This window comes from Rattus rattus, chromosome 5 (genome assembly GCF_011064425.1).
Source record: "Rattus rattus isolate New Zealand chromosome 5, Rrattus_CSIRO_v1, whole genome shotgun sequence".
Classification (NCBI taxonomy): Eukaryota; Metazoa; Chordata; class Mammalia; order Rodentia; family Muridae; genus Rattus; species Rattus rattus.
This window is the reverse complement of record NC_046158.1, coordinates 12,316,057-12,338,935: the sequence shown is the minus strand read 5'-3', so window position 1 is coordinate 12,338,935 and position 22,879 is coordinate 12,316,057. Positions and strand designations below refer to the sequence as shown.

The window sequence follows — 22,879 nt, the reverse complement described above, 5'->3', positions numbered from 1 at the left end:
CAAAACTCCATTCATCACCTGTCCTCCATAAGCCCCTACTTTAACTGGGGGCCACAATGTTTCTTGGGATCTCCCAGAATCAGTGTCATTTCACAACCAGTGTCCAGAAGACTCTGGAGAGTCTGATTGTTCCATTTCCCCACAGTGTACAGTTACCTTGACAAAGGCCATACAAAGGTCTCTCTGGGCAAGGACTGGAGAAAGGCTAACAATAAAACTTCTAGTTACTTTATCAAGATCCTTCCTCAGGGGAATCTGGGCGTCCCTACACTTAAGGGGTTCTGTGTCTGCAAACTGGCTCAAGTCTAGAAATTTATTCACATGCAAGATTCTAACTTTTGCCATGATCCGATGTGGCCTTCGTTTGTTTTATAATTTTTTTTACTTATACAGATCAAACAAAACTTCAGTAGGCTTCTTATCCATCCCACGTCTGGAAACGCCATGACTGATTAGCCAGTACCAAAGGACCAGACGAGTGATGCCACCACAGAGTTCACTTTGCCTGTCCTGGCCATTACAGTCGGCCATTACTCAGGGTCAGACATTGTTTTGTCTGTGCTGCCCATTAGGACATCTACAATCAGCTCGCCTTTCACGGTTCACTGCTGCCATCTGGCCCCTGCTACCTTAGGCCCAACTAAACCTGCAGCATTAATTCATTCAACTGGGCAGCAGCCCCTCCAGCCCCAGAGTCTGGCACAGGAAAAAGGGCGACCAAGCTCCTCAGATGCTGGTGCTCCTGTCGACATTTTGCATTGTACAGGATTCATGAAGGGCTTTCTTCTGGGCCTTCCCATTGTGGACGGTATAGTTTCACACACTGTACCAACTCTAGCCTTGCAATTTCCTTGAACCTTACAATCCCTCATCAACACTAAACCAAGGGATATCAGGTACAGCTCCTTGTTAGTAGGCCGTCTTCGGACAAACACTTCAGCCAACCATTCAAGTTGCGGGGACCAGGTACAGCAAGGATAAATAAATATCCTTCGCCTTAGAGAAAATCTCTGCATGCCCTGTATCACTAGATCACCAAGAATTTCAGTGAGGTAGATAGAATGCCCTTAAATTTTGTTTGAATTTATTTCCCATCCTCTGAGCATACATGTTACCAACAAGTTCCAAGTGGTTACTGCCTCCTGCTCACATAGTCCAATCCCCATAATGTCACCAATATAGTGTACCAATGTGATACTGGCTGGTCGTCCAGAGGAATGAGCCATATCTGAGCCTGTTAGTCTCTGTTATTGGCAGAAGTGGCTTTAGTCCAGCACTGGAGAGGCAGGACGCCTCCCTCAGTTGTATTGTATTCCACTTTACTTACTGAGCTCACCGACTGACCAATCTAGATGCAGAGACCTTGTCTCTTTCATGTGGGGGGGGCTGAGGGTCTGAACAGCTCTGCACCGAGCCATGGCTTCCCACACTCACTGCCTGGACCGTGCTGCACTGAAGGGGATATACAGGGCTCACACCCTCTGACAGCAAAGGTTTTCACTGAAAAATCTGACTGAAAAACAAAAGGGTTGGATACAGGGACTCTGGACTTACATCTTCCTGAAGTAGAAATCAACTACCCATACAGCCTGTCTAGGGTTTCAGACCAAGGGGAACCTGTTCATCTCTGCTCGAGTTAAACTCAGTAGTTCATCAGGAGGAAAAAGAACAGAGTCTTCTGTGATAATCATCACAGTTCTATTAAAACTTAATGTCTAGAATCAGAGAGCCCTGACCCCCAATGAACAAGGAGGCATACAGAAGGACGCAGTCATGAGAAGCACAACAGGGTAGAAGCTGTGCCAGCACTGCATCTGCATACGTACTTTCACAAAGGAAGAGCTCCCTTTCTGCCACACTAAGAGTGGCCTTGTCTGTCTCCTTAACCTCTGGTTTTCCCAGAAGTCTGCTGTAATGCCCTCAGAGTTGAGCTTCTGTAATGCCAGGGACAACAGAAGATACAACACTGACAGCAGTAAGGCGAGACGGTGAGGCGGGGCCTGCTTCTCTCTGAGAAACGCGTGCAGACACCTAAGTTCTGGCTTCTTCATCCTGGGAAGTAGGACAAGCCTGAAGTGACAACAGGAAAACAACCTGGGCTAGGGAAGAATCTGTAACCATAGAAGCAAACCAAGTCAGCCAACTGCTGCAGCATATTACAGTTACATTTGAGGCTACTTCAGCAGGCGCAGACTAACATGCTAATTAACCACCGGTTTACCGAGAAAGAACACAACCTAAAGGGCAGGACAAGAAACAATGAATGGAAGGACTGATGAACAAATAGGGTACCTAGTTTTTAAAAGGTCCGATCAAAAAATAATGAAAGCACACAACACAAACACTGACTTTAACCCTTCTTGCCATCCATTCCTTATATATGCAAGTGTAACTCTATACGACTCGGAAAAGTATAAAGTTTAATCGTTCAAAACCAGTAACACTGACATAGACAGCCAAAAAACAGGAATGTGAAGCAAAGACATAATACCATGCTCCAATGAAGACTGTGAGCTCCCTAGAAGCAATCAATTCAGGTCAGCAAAAGGAAAGGAGGAGAACCTTGGACATCCAGTCCAACCACAAGATCTTCAGAAAGTAAAGGGCTACTCCATAGAGTGGAGATATGCACCTGAACAGTGCTCTGCACAGTCAAACCCAGGGCAATTCATATAATGAAATAATGATAATAGAATAGAGCCTAGAGAATCACAAGAGAGTTTACAAATTGCTCTGGCTTATTTCTTTTTGGTTTGCTTGTTTTTGAGTCAAGGTCTCAGGTGGGTCTTGAACTTGAGTCTTCCTGGCTCAGCCTCTTAAGAAGGCTGGGATTAAAGGTTTTGCCCCACCAAATACTTAGCTTACAATTTAGATCTTCAAGATTTCAAAGATCTCCAAAAGTCATGGGTTAAAGGTTAAATGGCACTATTAAGAGGTGGTAACTCTTTATGGGACCCAGTGAGGTCTTCAAATCCCTGAAGGCATGACTTCCAAGGAGATTTGAATCAATAGGCTACAAGTTTAGGAAGAGATTTTAGACCAAAAAGTAAGATAGAGGGCTGGAGAGATGGCTCAGCGGTTAAGAGCACTGACTGCTCTTCCATCCTGAGTTCAAATCCCAGCAACCACATGGTGGCTCACAACCGTCTGGAATGGGATCTGATGTCCTCTTCTGGAGTGTACTCATACATAAAGTAAATAAACAGTAAGGTAAAGGGGAATGGAGAGATGTCTCAGTGCTCACAAATACTTATTATTCTTGCAGAGGACCCACTTTTTGCTTTTTGTCCTCGGAACCAACAAGGCAGCTCACAACCATCAGTAAGGTCAGTGCCTTGAGGTCTGTGCAGCGCCCTCTTCTGGCCTTCTTGAGCACTGCACACACATGATCGAGAATACATGGAGGCAAGATACTTACACTTATGAATAAAATAATACACTTTTAAAAGGTAGAGGACAACTGCAAAGGAAATGTAGTTCCAACCTCTAGCCCCACACATATAACTAATACATACAGAACACACACAAAGGATAGCTGGATGGGAAAATGAACACTTCCTCCATTGGAAAGGTAACTAGTAGACAAAAAGAGAGAAATGGAGATAGAAAACAAGCAAATGGCCTGATCTTGAAGGACCACTGCTTCTCTAAGGACAATTTAAAAAAAGAGCAACTTTATAATATTTGGCCCTAATAAACTCAAAGGTCACCAAATCATGACGCCTATAAACTAGTCTATGACCACACAGATTGGAGAATACTAAGTAGGCAAAGCACATCAGAGAGGTTGCATAAAAAGACTTAGGGTGGGCTTCCTAAACCCACAGCCAGGCAGACAGAGACCGGGAATATGTGTATTATAAGTAGCAGAACATAACACGCAGGCGGTTTTAGGACCCAGGGCTAGATTTGTTTGATTTGTATTAATAGGAAACCAGCAAAATTGGGCAATGTACTAAGATTAGATGATAATAATACAGTAAAATTAATATCTGATTTTCATTACAACACAACACAATACTTACTCAAAGAATGTCCTTAGTTTTAGGAACATTGAAAAACAAGTATTTGAAGTGCAAGTCTGTAACTAGCAGCTTACATTTGTGGTTTAGAATAAAACAAAATACACAATAGAAAATGCTGGCCTAACTAACTGTGCCTTTTGATAAAAAGAAAACAGGACACACTGGAATCCTTTGCAACATCCACAACTTGGCTGAAAATATGAAATTGTTTTAAAATAAAATAAGTTGTTAATGGAGCCACAACCCTGTTATCACAATACTCAGGAAGCTAAGGCCATAAGAAGGTGAGTTCAAAGCCAGCCTGAGTACAGAGTGGGGAAAGACAGGAAAGAACAGAGAGGCTGACAGGAGAAAGGGAAAAGGGAAAGTAAAGTAAAGAGGCCAGAAGGAGGGAAAGATGAAAAACACTTTAAAAGTAAAAAGGGGAGGGCAGGGGCTGGAGAGATGGCTCAGTGGTTAAGAGGACTGACTGCTCTTTCAGAGGTCCTGAGTTCAATTCCCAGCAACCATGGTGGCTCACAACCATCTGTCATGGGATCCAATGCCCTCTTCTGGTCTGTCTGAAGACAGCGACACTGTACCCACATACATGAAATAAATAAATTTTAAAAATAAAGGGGGGGAGGGGGGACAGGAAAGATGACTTGGGGAGTTGCTCTCTCAGAGGATCCAGGTTTGATTCCCCAACACCTACACAGCAGTTGAAACCACCTGTAACTCCAGTTCCAAGGGATGCAACACCCTCCTCTGGTCTCTGTGGGCATCAGGCATGCACGTAGTGGTACAGAGACATTCAAGCAAGCAAAACACTCATGGGGGGGAGGGGGGCAGTGGCCAGTTGAACCTTTCTAAAATAAACCTTCCAGATCACTCCAACTTAAAATCTTCCACTGGTTCATGATAGAAAGGGTAGCTCATCTCCTCCGCAGAACCCTCTACGTACATATGACATACAGACTAGTGAAAAAAAGCCTGGTTGAATCTAAGGCATCTGTCACACAGAGACATAGAAGCTACCTAAGAGGTATCCTTTGGGACCTCCTGTGCTATCCCACCTCAAATAAAATCCTCTCACTATTGGGTTGGAAAGATGGGTCATCAGTTAATCACACATATAGTTCTCACAGACATCTCAGTTTGATTCGCAGCATCCAGGTCAGATAACTCAAAACTGCATATAATTTCAGTTCCACAGGATCCAATCCCCTCTTTTGGCCTCCTTGGGTACCCTTACTCAGGTGCACATATCCACACAGAAACATAATTTTTTAAAAAATGAATAAAGAAGCTGAGCATGGTGACATACACCTTTAATCCCAGCACTTGAGAGACAAAAGGAAGGTAGATCTCTGAGTTGGAAGTCAACCCGGTCTACAGAGCTAGTAACATGACTAGGGCTACAAACAAAAACTCTGTCTGGAAAAAATAAAATAAAACAATACCAATAATAAAACCAAAATAAAAATAAAAATAAATACATAAGAGAAGTCTGACCTCCCGCCCCAATAATAATCAAGCACTAATCCACTTCTTCCATTGACAAACCCTGTAGTAAGCCCAAAATGAGCGAAGTTCACAGTTAAATTGCTAGCAATGAACTCTAGAGCCCAAGGACAGCTCTCTGCACCTTGGCCTAGCACCTTAGTGCCTCCACCAGCACCTCACTGTCTTCCACTCATATGTTGCAAGATTTCAGTAAGAAACTCAATGTACATCTTGAGGTTGAAAGCAAGTCAGGAAAGCAAAATAAAATAGGTGTCATAAACTCTTGAGGGCAGAGGGCTTCTTAGCCGGGTGACACTACCACCTTATCTTCAAACATGGCCAGCATCAACTGCCTGGAGAGCAACAAGCTCAAGACACACATGGGGAGTGGGAGTAGGGGTATGGGTTGACCCGATTTACCTGTCTGGGACTTTGTGGTGGCCATGTAGCATTGATTCTGAGGTAGCGACTGGTGGAGGGCTGGGAAAGTTGGTAAAAGCTGCTGTCGTCCACATTCAGAAATGTTTCTGTTGATATCCTCTTTTGGTTCCTTATGGTCTTGAACTTCTCTATGGTCTTTACTGGCTGCGTGCTTCAAAACAAAAAACAAGTCATTATAATGACTTCAAAAGGACATGGTGACTGGAATAACATACATCCAAATCCTTTTTTTCATTCATTCCTATTTTCTGAAAGATAGGCCATTGTGGAGGAAGGCAGAAAGTCCACAAATCTGAGAAGTACAGCTCTTTGCGAAGACCCAAACTCTAGAACTATAGGAGTAGAACACTCAGTCCTACCATCCTCTGCTGGATCAGGTATGAGACAGCTGACTTCACAGTTTAAATGCATCTCTAGGAAACAAGTCATTTAATAATTCCTCTTTGTCACAAGAGTGTCAATTCCATCCCAGATACCAACTGAGAGAGGCAGGAGGGTGGAGACTCACAAAGATAATTCCTATTTTTGTAAGTTGTCCTAAGGAGTAGGTAATCTAAAATAACATATAGTCTTCACTGCGGAAGAATAGTGACTTGGAGGCACTTAGATAAGAAGCCTACTAAAATTCACCAGGCAGTGGTGGCCCACACCGTTAATCCCTGCACTAGGGAGGCAGAGGCAAGTGGGTCTTTCTGACTTCAAGGACAGGCTGGTCTACATGGCAAGCTCCAGGACAGTTAGGGCCTGGAGAAACTCTACTTTGAAAAGGAAAAAGAAGCTAAGCTGTAAAGGCAGAGGAGGAAGTCTTGCTACCATATTGCTGCAACACCTGCAGGCAGAGAGACAGAGAGGAAGGCTAGACCTCTCCTAAGGGCAGGGCCATTGCTCGATCTCCTTACCTGGAGTTTAGTGTAGCTCCCTACAAGGCAGTAACCTGTGATACCAGTAACAAACCCTCAGTGCTTAACACTCCTGCCCTTACTCTAGACTGCCTTTACATCACTAGCCCTCCCCTCTATGCCCATAAACTCACAGATGTTTTGGAATGAGTTTAAGCAACATACAATTCACCTTGAACTAAATTTTATTGTTACAAGTTACACAGGTAACTGCCTGATAATGTAAGGCATTCAAAGACAACACTTTCTTCAGCACACACAGTTTCTGAAATCTAAGATATCCACATATAAAAGAATGAAGTATGACAGGTGTGGTGGTACAGGACTTTAATCCTAGCACCCTGGGAGGCAGAGGTAGATGGATCTAAGCCAGGGCCTAGTGAGACCCCATCCTTAAAGAAGAAAAAGGGCTGGAGAGATAGCTCAGTAGTTAAGAGCTCTGGCTACTCTTACAGAGGACCCTGCCTCAATTTCCAGCAGCCACATCGTAGCTTACAACCATTTGTAACTCCAGTCCAAGGGGAATTAAACGCCCTCTTCTGGCCTCTGTGGGTACTGCATGCACATGGTGCACAGATAGATATGCAAGTAAAACATGCATATGCAAAATAAAACGTTTTTTAAAAGTTTAAAGAAAGGTATCTGGGGCTGGAGAGATGGCTCAGTGGTTAAGAGCACTGACTGCTCTTCCAGAGGTCCTGAGTTCAATCCCCAGCAACCACATGGTGGCTCACAACCATCTGTAATGGCATCCAATGCCCTCTTCTGGTGAGTCTGAAGAGAGCAACAGTGTACTTGTATATATAAAATAAATAAATCTTTAAAAAAAAAAAGAAAAGAAAAGAAAGGTATCTGAATATCCTAGGAGATATTGTAGCACACTCCTTTAATCCCAACGCAGAGGAGGCAGAGGATCTCAATGAGTTTGAGGCCCAAGTGGTCTACACACTAGGTTCCAGACCAGTGAACCAGTGTCTCAGATGAATTGGATGGATTGAATGGATGGATGAATATAATCAAATAAAAAGTAAAAATAAAAAAGAGATAGAGGTGAAAGGAGATTTCTTACCTCATACCATATACAAGAGAGAATACACCCACCCACACACACACATACACCCACCCACACGCACCCACACACTCGTTACCCCCAATTCCCACCCCCAAACACACATATAGACACATCCCCTTCTCATCCACCTACTAGCATTAACTGGTCAGGATTCTACCCAGACAGAACTGGGCAGCAATGTGAGTTCTCAGACTGACAATTCATTGCAATCAGAACTCAACACTGAATTCTATCATTAACAAGAACCTATCTCTCCCATATGGCATGGTACAACCATCTCCCACTACACATCTAAATTGAATTAGTTAGAACATGTAGGATCTGCAGAAGCAGATCCAGAAAGAAAAGCAGAGAACTACTACAAACAACTCATAAAAGCATGTATAATCCAAACAGGAATGAAGCTGGAGAAACTTTAAAGATCTAGGTCAAGGGAAGAGCTCTCACAAAGGATACCAAGAACACAGCCTTGAACATAAAATTGGTCAGCTGAATTAATTGAAATAACACATCAAACTTCAGTTCATCTAAATGAAAAACTAGGGTAAGGTGGGAAGCAACTGTAAGACTAGCAGGCAGGACACAGAGAAAAGAGCTGCTGCACACCATGGCAATCATACTCTTAACACAGAATAGGAAAAATTATCTCCAGGCAAACCTAAGTGCTCATGACAGCTGTAACTGCCCACAACTGGACACACTAACTCAGAAGACAGAAGCAGAAAGATCACTGTTTGAAGCAAGCCAGGTCTGCCTAGCAAGTACAAGACAAGCCCTGGACACCTAGGAGGGAATGAAAAGAGCAGGACCGGGGACATGAACAGATGTGAATGGGACAAATGTCTCATAACTGACAGGAAGCCTCACTGACAGAGTCCTTACCCAGAGATCCTGGAGCTGAGAATTTATTTACCTCAGTGGTAGAGGGGCTTGCCTACTGGGTTGAAAACCAGCACTGAGTATATAAAGGGTAGGAAAGGGAAGCAAGAGAAATCTTAAAAGCTTATAAAATACTTTATAATAAAAGGTATTTATCCATGAACAAGAGTCGGCAAATGAGCACAGAGAAGAGCAAGTTCAAGACATGCAAGCCCAATCCTGGCGAGGCACTGACACAGACCACCACCAGCAGCAGCAGCAGCAGCAGCAGCAGCAGCAGCAGCAGCAGCAGCAGCAGCAGCAGCAGCAGCAGCAGCAGCAGCAGCAGCACACAAGCTGGTAAGGACACCAGAGGCCAGGCAGCTCCAACTAAAGCTTGATGTCCACTACGACGGATGACCTACATTCAATCTCCAAGACCAACACTGTGGAAGGACAGAGCCAAGTTCTGCAAGTTGCCCATGTGACTATGGCACACATGTACTGTATAGGTGCAAACTTACTCATGTATAATAAATGAATAAACAAATAAAATGTAATTTTGAAACTTTTCAAATGAGAATACTGGAAAATGCACATATATGCATTAATATTATATTTTAAGCTTCCTGTTAACTTTCTTGGGTCTTTTTCTACTATCGTATTCTAATGTATAATTTTTAATAGTCTCGGAGTCTTTCTTTTACTATTATTATATTTTAATTATACATAACAGGATGCATTATGATATTTCACATATACATATAATGTATTCTGAGTATATTCACCCTTTGTTATCCTCTCTCTGCTTTATTTGTGTTTTGTTTGGCTGTTTTTCTGAGGCAAAAATTCCTCTATGTGTCCCTAGCTGTCCTAGAATTCACATCCACCCATCTCTATCTCCTGAGTCCTGGAATTACCAATAACCCTCACTTTGTTTTCTTAACAATGTGTAGTTAATTATATGTAGGTGAGTTAGTCTGAATATGAGTGTGTGGAAATCAACGCAGGGCCCTGAGGCAGCCAGAGCATCTGAGTTCATGGAGCTAAAGTTACAGGTGGTGGGACCCACCTGACACACATGCTAGGAACCAGCCTAGGGTCCTCTGGATGAGCAGCTACCGAGGGAAGGCGCATGGTCTTTGTGCCCACAGAGACCGTAGGAAACCAGGATATTAAACACACAGAACTGTCTCTTCACAGGAAGAAATGCACAGCCTGTTTTCTCCCCAAAAGGCTGGCAACAGTTATGGTTAATGGCCTGGTGACTACTGTGACATCTGTAGAGCCAGCCACCCTTTTTATCTTAGACCCTTTCTCCCTAGACCTAGATTGTTGTTTCTCAGTCAGTAGAATCTATCTTTGCAGGAGATGTTACATGTGTGTTACAAATGGGGCAGAGGTAGTTAACAGGCTGGTGACCTCGTATGGCCAGGCAATACAGACTCCTTCATTTAGCAGGCTGCCAAGCTGAAGACCAAGGTGACCAACTGGTGCTCCTTAAGGCTGAAGCGCATGAATGCTTGGCAAGAGGGCAGAACACCTGATGGCTGTGGGACTCCATACTGCAAAGTGGTCTAGTGGCAAGCAGCCCTACCCTATACCCAAGTCAGTGACTACTGACACACACATAGCACTTGGGCAATCTGCACCAGTACCACAAAGATACTCCTGCCACAAGCACTCTTGCAAAAAAAAAAAAAAAAAAAAAACATTAATCAAAAGCTGTTGCATCAAACAGAACTTCTCTGAGAACTCAGAACCCTTAAAGACTGTGGAAGAATTGTAATGTCTCTACCAACACATCCGTCATCATCATGTCTCTGCATCTGTGTATGAAAGAAGGAAGGAAGGGGTGTCAATCTATAGGTCAAAGATTAATAATGCTAGATTTTGTTCCCAAATTACTTCCCCACCTGATATTTTGAAAGACTCTCTCAACTCAACCTGCAGCTTACTGATTCAATTAGCCTGGCTAGCCAGCATAACCCAGTTTGCCTCCTTTCCACCACAGTAATACTAGAATCACAAGCATGTGACACTGTACCCAGCTTTTATGTGAGCAACTTGGGATAAACTCGGGTGTTCATTTTCACTCAGCAAACACTTTACTCATTGAACCACCTCTTTAGCCTCATAACTGTGTGTGGTAAGATGAAATATGAGTTGAGCATGGTGGCATATAGCCGCAACTTCAGAATTTGGAAGGTAGGGGCAGGCATAACAGGAATTTGAGTCTGAGTCCTATTTGAGCTAAGACCCTATTAAAAAAAATTAAAATTAAAATGACTAACCAGAAACCTAGAGTATTAAAAAACAGGTAAGGGTTGGGGATTTAGTTGGGGTTGGGGATTTAGCTCAGTGGTAGAGCACTTGCCTAGCAACCGCAAAGCCCTGGGTTTGGTCCCCAGCTCCGAAGAAAAAAAGAAAAAAAAACAGGTAATATTTTAATACATCTACATTTAATACATCTAATACATCATGCAGGAGGTAGAAAATAGGCAAGGAACCATTATACAAGGACACAAAAGACATGGTGCTCATACAAGGGACTCTCTGGGAAGGAAATAAGCAACCACACATTATACATTACATGTTTCTGGAGCTGACCTCACAAACCCACAGACTGACAGAATCCTGAGGAAAAGTTCCAAGCATGAAGCCCCAAAGGCTACAAAGAAAACAGCAAATGGTCTGCACATGTAGGGCACTAGAAATCACACTGGAACGTGATCGTGAATGTAGAATCCACCCAGGCTAAATCCACATCGGGAAACAAAATAGCAGTACTCCATTCTAAAAACACGCAGACTGAGATGAAGAAGCTAGCCGAGTGCTACAGAGAGGGAGGCAGTGCGTTCACTCAGGGCCACAGCACAGGACACATCTTGCTCTCAGTAACCCTGAACAAGGCAAGCCTTTCAGAAAGGGCAGAAGAAAAAGTAGTTTTCCGCAGGCAGTGGTGGTTCATGCCTTTGACCCAGTACTCAGAGGCAGAGGCAGGTGGATCTGTGAGTTGGAGGTCAGCCTGGTCTACAGAGCTAGTTTCAGGACAGCCAGCGCTACAGAGAAAAACCCTGTGGGGGGTAGGGGTGGGGATGGGGGGTTGTTGTTTCTTGACAGATGACTCATCTTAGAATGAAGAAAAGCCTTTTAAAAAGCTGCTGTGGTCTGCCTTGGTTGTGCCTGTTGTCTACCTACTGATGACGATGGCCATTAACTAGCTTTTCCCTTTGTTGAATAAAGTCTATTAGTTTTCATTAATGCAAAGGAGGAGAAAGAAAAGAAGACAAAATTACCAGGCCCAGGATGGACTTCGGCATGGTCTTGCGTGCCCTGTGAACCCTGACATCAGTGCCCGAGGCTGTAGGCTTTCTGTCCTCTGTGTCTGCACTCCCTTCCTCAGGCACAGTAGGTGCTGTGGTTGGTGTCTGAGGAAGTGCACTTGGAGTCCTGCACTTACTGGCTCCTCCAGGAAGCGTTTTTGCGGCATGACCAGGAAGCGAGGAATTTAGAGTGTTGGGAGTCCTCAAGGGCTGTCCCTGCAGGGCTGGTTTATTTAAGAAATATCCATTGCTTCCAATGACAGACGTCTGCATGAAGTCATCAGCTGTAACATGGTTTTGCTTCCCCACTTCTGTGTCTCTTTCTGAAACCCCATTTTCCGCCACCCGAGATACTCTGTTGGTGCCTTCCTGTGGGCTAGCTCTTGTGTTCTCCTGAGTATGTTTGGGTGCATTTGGATGGCTGATATCGCCACTCTTTTCACAAGACCCATTGGTTTCTCCATCTGCAGCCATAGGAGTCTCTCCTGCTTGCTTCTCTGTGGAACCTTCATCAGCAGCCATAAGTGTATCTGTGAACATTGAAAGGAGTGTCACAGCTTCTGGGACCCATCAATCCACATAACTATCAGTATAAATTACAATTTCTTTGGCTGGCACACATAGAGCTGTCTACAGTTCTGGCATGTAGCTCAATGGGAAAACACATGCATGTGCAACATGTGCAAGGCCCTGGGTTCAATTCTTAGCACAAAGAAAGAATGGAAGGAAGGAAGGAAGGAAGGAAGGAAGGAAGGAAGGAAGGAAGGAAGGAAGGAAGGAAGGGAGGGAGGGAGAGAGTGAGTGAAAAAACCTATGCCTGTCTACAAAAATCATGTCTCATATACAAACATTTAAAATTCTAATTTATTTTTTTAAAAAATATTAACTATGGTTAAGTTTGAGAAGTCAGCCTATTTAAAAAATGCTTGTAGGGGGCTGGAGGACTTAGAGGTTAAAGAGCAGTGGTTGCTCTTCCAGAGGTCCTGAGTTCAATTCCCAACAGACAAGCAGGCAGGATAGGTGTGTTTCTTTCTCTCTGCTCTTGGTCATAGACATGATATGACCAGCTGCTTGAGTTCCTGCCCTGACTTCTGAAAAATAATAGTCAATAACTTAAAATTCAAACCCTTTCCTCCCTTAAGATACTGTTGTTGGTGTGTTTTACCTCAGCAACAAAAATAAAACCAGAAAAATCCACTCACAGAAAAGCAACATAAATAAGACTGACAATACAGAATAAATAGTCACTATTAAAAGTGACTGAAAGTCATACTGTGTAGACAAGCTCACTGACCAGGCATGAGACAAACCTGTCATGCAAATCTAAAACTGAAGAGTGAGTGAGAGAAAAGGGGGGGGGTGTGTGTACATGCAATGTATATGGGTCTGTTCAGGAATGGGAGAGCTTAAAAATTATAATGTAACCCTGGATAAATTCCAAGAAAATAAAAAGGCTGGCGAGATCATGGGAAGGGTGCATGCAGCAAAGCCCCTCTCCTGTCAGGGGACTTGGTCCTTACCTTCCCTTAGCAGTTCAGTTTTCATGCAGCAATCCTGCTTGGTCTCTTGCTTGGCCAGAACTGCCTGCTGGAGGGGAAGAAAACAAAGACAATGGCGCTCAACATCAGGGGCTCAAGTCTAACCAAGGACAAAGTTTTCATCTTCACACAGGGTTACTAGCCCACCATTAGCACAGTCCCTTCCAGGAAGAGGACTGACATTCAGAAAACAGTCCCTGGAGAATATGCCTACTCTGTCAGCTCTGAACAGCACTCATGTCTGTTTGTTTGTAATTTTGTTTGTTCGAGACAGGGTTTCTTTGTGTAACAGCCCTGGCTTTCTTGGGCCTCACTACAGAGACAGGCTGATCTCAAACTCACGGAGATGAGATTAAAGACACATATATCCCCACATCTGAACAGCATTCTTAAAAATGTGTTAATATCCTTCTTACATCGTTAGAAATCTGAAATGCTTCGGTTCTATTACAGCAATTTACTTTGCTATGCATCTGTTAGCTCATTTCATTTACCTTAAAATTCATTTTGTTAATGCTGTTTAATTATTTCAAGTGTTTGACATCTATAAAAAAGTCACAGAGAAAGTGAGGTTGAAGAGATACTCAAATGGTTAAGAGCAATGCTGCTCTCCTAGAGGGCTGAAATTCAGTTCTCAGTACCCCAAGAGGTGGTATATAATTGCTCTAAGTCCAACTCCAGAGGATCCAATGTCCTCTTCTGGATACCAAGAATACACACATATACATAATTCAAAAAAAAAAAAAAAAAGCAACAACAACAGGTCTGGGGCTAGAGAGATGGTTCAGTGGATAAGAGCACCTCTTCCAGAGGTCTTGAGTTCAATTCCCAGCAACCACATGATCCAATCCCCTCTTCTGGTGTGTCAGAAGACAGTGATAGTATACTCACTACATGAAATAAATAAATAAATCTTTAAAAAAAAAATAGGTCTTGTGTAGTGGCACACACTTTTAATCCCAGCATTCAGAGGGCAGAGAACTCTATGAGTTCAAGGCCACCCTAATCTATATAACAAGTTCAGGCCAGCCAGAGTTACACAGTGAAACTCTATCATCATCATCATCGTCATCACCACCACCACCACAACCACCATCACCACCACCATCATCACCACCACCATCATCACCACCACCACCATCACCATCACCACCACCATCATCATCATCATCATTTAAAGTTACAGAAATGGGTAAATAAAATTCCGTTAGGCACTTAAGTTACTGTATTGGTCCATGTGGAAGGATATAGTATAGTTCCAAGGCCTTGAACACCAAAATTCCACACTCTTCCTGAAGCTAAAAAAGACTTTCAACTTGTAGAACCTAAAGGTATGATAACCTCTGCAGGAATATTTTCATCAAAGACTATCTAAACTCTTTCTCAGAACAATTACAATGAACCTTCAGCTCAGTGCTAATTCCACTTTACCTGATCTCCCAAGAGAAGGATCATGCTCTTCTCTGCACCCAAAATCTGTATTACACAGAATCTAAAAAAAACCTAGTCTTAATGTTCTCTCTGCTAGAAGCAAGCACTTGTCATGCTAAGTACTTCCCAAATACTCCTTTTGCCAACCAGTTATCCTCATTATTCCCACCAGAGAAACACAGGCCATCCCCACTTAAAGAAAGGGGCAGGAGGACATTACTTTCCCCTTCCAACCCAAGGCTAGGCCACACACCTCTTCTAAGAAGGGCCGACAGGTGATTTTCAGTATAGTCTAACCCTAAGTGTTTTTAGGTATCTGCACAGACACTGAGGGAACTCACAGAAGGAAACCAATGGATGCTTACAGCCATCTTTGCCAATCCTTGGAGTGAAGGTCAGTCAGGACCACTAAGAGCGCTGTCTAGTTCACACACATGCAAGCTCTCAGTGGATGTAGATAGGCCCTACACCACGCCCATCAGGCTCAACTGGGAGTTCTGAGTACAGATCAACTAAATGTGGTTTTCCATCGTCGCAGACTGGGCAGCAGTGACAGCAGAATGACAAAAGGAAACATGTGAGGCCAAATCCTCCGCAGCACCTTCTCAGAAAAACTCATCACCCCTTATGATAGTTAATATGCATTATTAACTAGACAGGTTGGGCATATTTAAGGGATTTTCTAGATTAGGTTAATTGAGGTGGTATGACAGTTAGCTCTAATTGTCAACTCGACACAACCTAGAATCACCAAAGAAGAGAGCCTAAATGTGAGATTGTCCACATTGGGTTAGTGTCAGAACACAGTCCACAAATGGAAACATAAGAAGGGAACTCTGGGGGTTGGGGATTTAGCTCAGTGGTAGAGCGCTTGTCTAGCAAGCGCAAGGCCCTGGGTTCGGTCCCCTGCTCCAAAAAAAAAAAAGAAGGGAACTCTGAGTGCTTGTGAGAAAACTTCAAGGGAAAAAAAGACAAGAGTCTTGTGACCTCAGTTTCTTCAAACAACACAGAAGTGTTTTGATGTTGTGCTTTAATGCCTCTCCCAGCTGTAGCAGATGGAGTGAGTTTACTTTGTTCATCACAACTGGCTATTACTACTTGCTTATATGCCTCTGGTGGGAAGCCCTGCTACTTAAGATCAACGTCTACTATGTCCGGACAGCTCCTTTGAGCTCAGCACAATATGGAAGTCTCCCTTTTCCAGCAGGGATTCCCCTTTTCTGACCTTATCTGGGGAGCCCGACCCCACATCCTCTACCTGAGGAAGGTTACATAGTCCTTGGCAAACCTTCATGTTCAACTTTCTCTTTCCCTATAAGAACCTACCCAGCAAGTAGCTGGATCCCTGCAAATAAGGCATTCACAGTACTTCACTCCAGCCAATGCTTTGTATTCACCTGAAAACTCCTACCCGCACTCCAATGTCCACCATGAATAAAGTGTATGCACACAAGGTGTTTCACTGAATATTGTTGAAAAAGGCCTTTGTCTAAAAGAGCTAGTAACATTGAAATCCTTGGAGAACATTCCCTCCACCCCCCACCTCCAACCCCAGTCCTTAATCCCAGCCAGACTGGGATTCTGCAGACCCCACCCATTCTAGACTGCAATTCATTATTCCAGGGAGAAAGCAGAACCCAAACCACAGCTGGTACTCAACAAAACAGATACACATGCCTCTGTGGAAAAACATGTTTTGCCACATTAACACCTCAGGGTATAAATTGTCTGATCCTCTGAATAAAGTGGGCTACATTTAGTTCGCCTCATTTTTAGTCTTCACTTTCCCAGGCCCCACCTCCTAGCAGTGAACAGGATGGCCTGTGAAGAACCATCTTAGGTAACAGATATGGAGAAATGAATGGCATGCTCCCATTCACTTCTTTCTACTTGTGAATGTGGATGTGATATGAGTACTGAACTTTCCCTCTCCTAAGGAGCTCTTTTTGCCATGAAATTTTATTACAGCAACAGAAATGAAACTAGAACAGGTGGGAAGGCAGAATTACATGAGGTGAAATCCTGGGCTAACTACAAAGAAAAGAAGCAAACCAGCTAAACTCATCTCTCTGCTTTTTCACTGACTTCAGCATGACCCGTCCCATCCACCACTGCTTCCTTACTGCGGTAGGCTGACTCCTCAAACTGGGGTCAAAACAATGCCTTACTTCCTTAAGTTGTTCTGGTCAAAATTTTGTCCTAACAGCAAACAAAATAAATAATATACCCCACTCCTGCTTCAGGAAAAGAAGCAGAGACAATACCTTGGCAAACACACCCATGCCCGGCTGCCTCCCTTACCCATCTGGCTCCATGAGACAGCAATGGTCTATACCGCTGGTCTGTCCACAGTATTCAGCAGGAAGGAGGAGAAAGAGTTGGCAGGGATTTCCCAAGAGTCAGCAGAGGTATCCTGCAAGACTCTCCCTCAACTTACATATCTGCTCCCCACAATACTGAGCTGATAGCACTCTAGGAACACCCAGATACACCATCAGCACTAAGAGGTCAAGAAAGTTAGTCTGGACAGGAAGGCACCCTGTTTCCTGTTCTAAAGGCCTCATTGTAAAAGTTTTGTCTCGCATTTGTGGGTTAGTGAGACATGATAAAATCAGAAGGGCTTCAATGTAAATTAATTGTTAAATTCAGGTGTGACTTAGTTGGAGGAAATAGATAACTTGATTCACTCATGAAGGATGTGATGGTCTCCAGCCTTTTCCTGTCCTGCTTCCTGGCTGCCATGGGATGAGCAAGCACAGGCAACATCCTCTGAGAAAGACTGCTGAAGAGTGGAAACAGCACAAGAGCACAGCAATGCAGAAGCTCAAAAGAGAGGGACTATAATAACCCTCTAACAATACGAAATAATTAATGTGTAATTAGCAAATGAGGAAAAACTTCTTCATATTAGAATGCCAAACAGTTATAACGAAAAGAAGATGGGAGTTAAAAGTCACCACTTACAACACTTCCAAAGTCACCATTTTACCAACACCACCATATTGGCTCCGATTTAATGCATTCATGAATACTAAACCTACTGAATTAAGAGTTTGTTTTTTAGAGACATATAGCTATGGTATACATCAGGTATAGTGAGTGGTCTACACCTGTAATTTCAACATTCAAAAAAGGTAAAAATTATTTTGCATCTGAGTACAACCTGAGCTCATAGCAAGACCCTGTTCCTGACACACACACATACACACACACACTCACACACACTCATTCTCTCTCTCTCTCTCTCTCTCTCTCTCTCTCTCTCTCTCTCACACACACACACACACACACACACACACACACAGACAGAGACATAGAAAGAGAGAGACAGAGAGAGACAGACAGATGGATGGACGGACAGACAGATAGACAGAGGGAGAAAGAACTGTTGAGGCCTGCACCCCACCCAATAGCTGCAGTCATTTTGTTCCATGCCCCCAGCTATTCCATATTGTTGCTGTAACATGCCTGCCAGTCACTGACACAGAAGTGACCTGACTCAGAGCAAGGTCATGCTGATCACTTATCTTGTTATGTTCTATAGGTTCTGTAGGAGGTTTGTTAATCTTAAATTCCACCAAGCTTTCCACAGGCCCATCAAATTAAGGTCAATATGAACTGTTATATCTAAAATGGCTTGAGCCAGAGACAACCACCAGGTAAGCACTTCCTGCACCCAAATATGAACTTACTGTTTGTTTGTTTGTTTGTTTGTTTGTTTTTTCCCTTTATCAGCTGACACAGAAAGATGTTTGGGATCTCAACCTCAGATAATTCTGAGCTACATCCCTGATCAATCAGTATCAGGGTGTGTGTTCAATAAATCATCCCTCTCTCTGACTAAGACTGGTGTTCACATGGTTTGTAGGGCGACTCCCTGACCCCAAAACAAAAGCAAAACTCAAGAATATTTTCATCATATCAAAGCATTCTTAATTGCAATGAGAACAAAAAACAAAAACAAAAAAAAATTATCTCAACTATAAGGGAAAATTCACAACTCATCTTGACAAAGTCAGTATCTTATACTTGATGAACACATCCTATATACAATTACACTTGTGTAGTTTCCTCATGATGTGTAACCTGGAACCAATTACACAGAAGCACATGGCAAATTCCAACTGAGGAGTCATAGAAATCAGGTACTCTATTCTTTTCAAAAACGCTCATCTAGAAGCTAGAGAGGTGGCTCGGTAACTAAGAGCACTCACTGGCTGCTCTTCTAGAAAAGTCAAGTTTGATTCCAGAGGACCTGAATTCAATTCCCAGTACTCGCATGGTAGCTTACAACTGTCTGTAACTCAAGTCCCAGAAGATCTGACATTCTCTTCTCATCTCTGCAAACACAGCACACATGGTACACAGACCTACACGCAAGCAAAACATGCATGCATAAAGTAAATACATAAACTAAACCTTATAGTAAACATTTTCCACTATGATGGTAAATGCATGTGTATCTGAGTATCGGTACGCAGAATGAGGTCAGAAGATAACAGCTTTCAGGATTCAGTTCTCTTCCTCTGCAGCAGTTTCAGGGGATGCAGCTCAGGTTGTCTGGCTTAGGCAGCAAGCACTCTTACTCACTGTGTCATCTCCCTGACCCAGCCTTTCTGAAACAAACAACCAACCAACCACTAAAAACAGACCTTCCGGAGACATTCCTAAACCTAAAACGCTGCTCTGCCCTTTTCATTCTTTTGAACATTTGTGTGTGTGTGTGTGTGTGTGTGTGTGTGTGTGTTTTGCACATGTGATGTGCACAGACGTCTTCAAACTCAAAGGACAGGGGCTAGAGAGATGGCTCAGAGGTTAAGAACACTGACTGTTCTTCCAGAGGTCCTGAGTTCAATTCCCAGCGCCCACATGGTGGCTCACAACCGTCTGTAATGGGATCTGGTGTGCCTGAAGACAGCTGCAGTGTACTTATATATAGTAATAGTTAAAAACAACAACAAAGGACGCCTTGAAGAAGCCAGTTCCCTCCTCCTACTACTCGAGCTGCAGGGATTGTTTGGCTTTGTTGTCTGTTTAATGTACATCGGTCTTCTGCCTGCAAGTATGCCTGTGTGAAGAGGTCAGAACTCCTGGAGCTGGAGCTGCCATATGCATGCGGGAATGGACCCCTGGTCCTCTGAATACCAGTCAGTGCTCTCGCCATTTCTCCACCTCCCTGACTGTTTTTAAATAAAGACAACATATACTAGCATTCAATTGAATGAACTTCTCTCATGAATGACACAAAAGTATCGCTTTTCATCTACAAGGCTATTTACTTATCCTTTGTCATTTTAACATAAAATGACTTTTCATCATCATAATACAGTTAATGTAACTTTCACAACAGATTTAAGATGTTTTTAAAAAGTCTGTGTTTATTATTAAACTAAAAATTTTCATACATTATTAAGTTCAAATTGATTAAAGGGCCAATTGCATCTTGCCAGGAAGATGACCAAGCATTCCTAGTATCTAACTGTCTGTTGCCGCCTAACTTCATTGCATCTGCACATCATGCATACCTGACATAACATGACAGCTTCCTGCACAGAGGGAAGTCAGGGCACATCTTCAGGTAAGGCTCCCTGCCCAAGTCAGCATCCCAGGTATTTATTTGCCCATCTATTTCTGCCAAACTGTTGATTTTAAATTTTACTAAAGTCTAAGGAAGAGAAATATAGAAACTCAAAAACATGCTACCCTTTGCAAGATTTCTAAAATTCAAAGACAAATAAAGATTAGATGTACTTTGGATAATGTGTACTAAATTTATTCAAAGAGAAGTGTATGAAAATACTTGTATTTGTATACCACTTACCCACACACACACATCTTCATTTTGTGTCTTGTTTCTGAGTCAGGTCTTATTCTGTAGCCCAAGGCTGGCCTCATACTTGCAATTCTACTTCCTTAGCCTCCCAAACACTAGAGTGACAGTTTCTACTCTCATCCCTGGCTTAACTTTGTAAACAAAAATCTTACAAACAGGGAAGAACTAATGGAATTGCTTCAGCTCTAAAACTGGAGCAGATGCCTTTAGTATGCCCCAAAGAGAAGACATCTACTCGGCAGCTACCAGAAAACCTGACACAAAAATGGGGACTTCTGAGTGGTGAATGCTCCTGCCCAGCTGTAACTAGGTCTCCAAGAACACTGCCCTTACTGCTTTACCTTAAAAACACCAAAGCTGGGGTTGGGGATTTAGCTCAGTGCTAGAGTGCTTGTCTAGCAAGCGTAAGGCCCTGGGTTCGGGTCCTCAGCTCCGGAAAAAAAAAGGGAAAAAAAAAAAAAAAAAAAAAAAAAAACCACCAAAGCTTTGACACCCTTCCAAGGCTGGCTGCCACAGAACTAATACTTAAAAGGACCAATCCTGCTGTCCACAGCACACTATGCTATTGTGTGATCTGCCTTGTCAACAGTCCACAGGAGACAAAAAAAAAAAAAAAAAAAAAAAAAAAAAGAAAAGAAAAATGTATATGTTTTCCTGCACCTCCTTCAGGGAATACTCTCCCTGTTAAGGTTAATGACTCCATGATAATCAGAAACAGCAAGAATGTGTTCCTCTGCAAAATGGTAAATACCATGACCTTCAGGACGGCCCTTAAGCCTACAGGAAAAAAACTCTGAAAACATGAGTTCAAGAATATATAATTTCTCAACTATGCAAAATATATGAATGCAGTATGATTGTATGAGGGACTTTACAGACCTAGAAGAACAGAGACGCTGCACTGACAAGCCAGCTGTCAGAAAGATATTAAGAAGATTTAAGGAATGGTGATCTCAGAGCAAGATCCCACCCAGCTAAGTTTATTGTTTGTGCTTACAAAGGCAGGCAGATGAGCCTGGGACAGAATGAGTTTAGGTCCAGGTGTGGTAAGAATGGTCACCCAGCAGCTACACGTATTGTTTGTGCTACCAAACACAGGCAGATCTCTCAGTTCATTTGCTATGGTTTTTTTAAGAAAAAGAAAAGAAAAAAGAAAAGAACTTCCTGTCTCTAAGAATCAAGGAGCTAAGGTCCTAAAAATGCTGATTCATGGGATAATCAAAAGGGAATCTAGGGTAATGACTGAATTGATATGTAAATAAAAGACTGGGCTTTGGTCTGCAAGAGCCGAGCTATCTAGAGAGCCAGCTCAAGCAGAACACAAGCTCGTACCCAGGAAAGGATTGGAGTCATCTTATACCGCTCCCTAACACTCAGCTTCCTGAGGAACCCTTTCTAAGCCAAGGCTGGTCCTTGGCAGGACATTACTGAAATTTGGTTCTATCGCACCATTTCCTTTTATGCTGATTAAGAATTAGTTAAATCACATCATATTGTGAGGATAAGCTCCTACCAATGAAATGAAAAACAGTCACCAACATGCACTAGGTCAAAAGCTAAATGAATCTTCCATGCCAGTGGACTTGCTCACCAGATACCCTTTGCAAAAATAAAATTACCTTCCCAAGTTACTTCCACTTTGCTGATTTCTCTCTTTGTTTGACACCAGGAATATTCTAATATTCTTTTCCAACACACCCTCAATGCAATCATTTTATTCTTCAACACCTAAATCTACCACCGTGTAACCTGCTATGAACTAAGTATTAAGTCAGCCAACTATTTAGCAGCAGTAGTTCTTGGTGGGGAAGCAATGGTTTGATTCTGCGCAGTATCTCTATGGGTTACTAAAAAGCTGAAGAGAAGCAAGAGGACTTGGTCATAAGTTTGGCCAGCACAGCAGCCACACCTCTCTACAGGCCAGACTGAGAAAGCCACAGACAGATGAAAGCATAACAGTAAAAGGACAGT

General features: G+C 42.9%; 1 protein-coding gene across 7 annotated transcripts in view; it reads right to left on the bottom strand.

Moving 5' to 3' along the window:
• Positions 1-22,879, bottom strand: part of Ehmt1 (euchromatic histone lysine methyltransferase 1) — a 146,387-nt gene that overhangs the window by 76,514 nt on the left and 46,994 nt on the right. For 5 of the 7 annotated variants that reach the window (XM_032903156.1, XM_032903159.1, XM_032903158.1 and 2 more), the window contains exons 2-4: positions 13,627-13,693; positions 12,080-12,636; positions 5,931-6,102 (exon numbers count right to left, since the gene is read on the bottom strand). In XM_032903156.1, the coding sequence (XP_032759047.1) occupies positions 5,931-6,102; positions 12,080-12,636; positions 13,627-13,693 (796 nt within the window). Of the gene's footprint in view, positions 1-5,930; positions 6,103-12,079; positions 12,637-13,626; positions 13,694-22,879 lie in introns of those variants that run through there. The other 2 variants (XM_032903157.1, XM_032903163.1) reach the window with 2 other exon arrangements.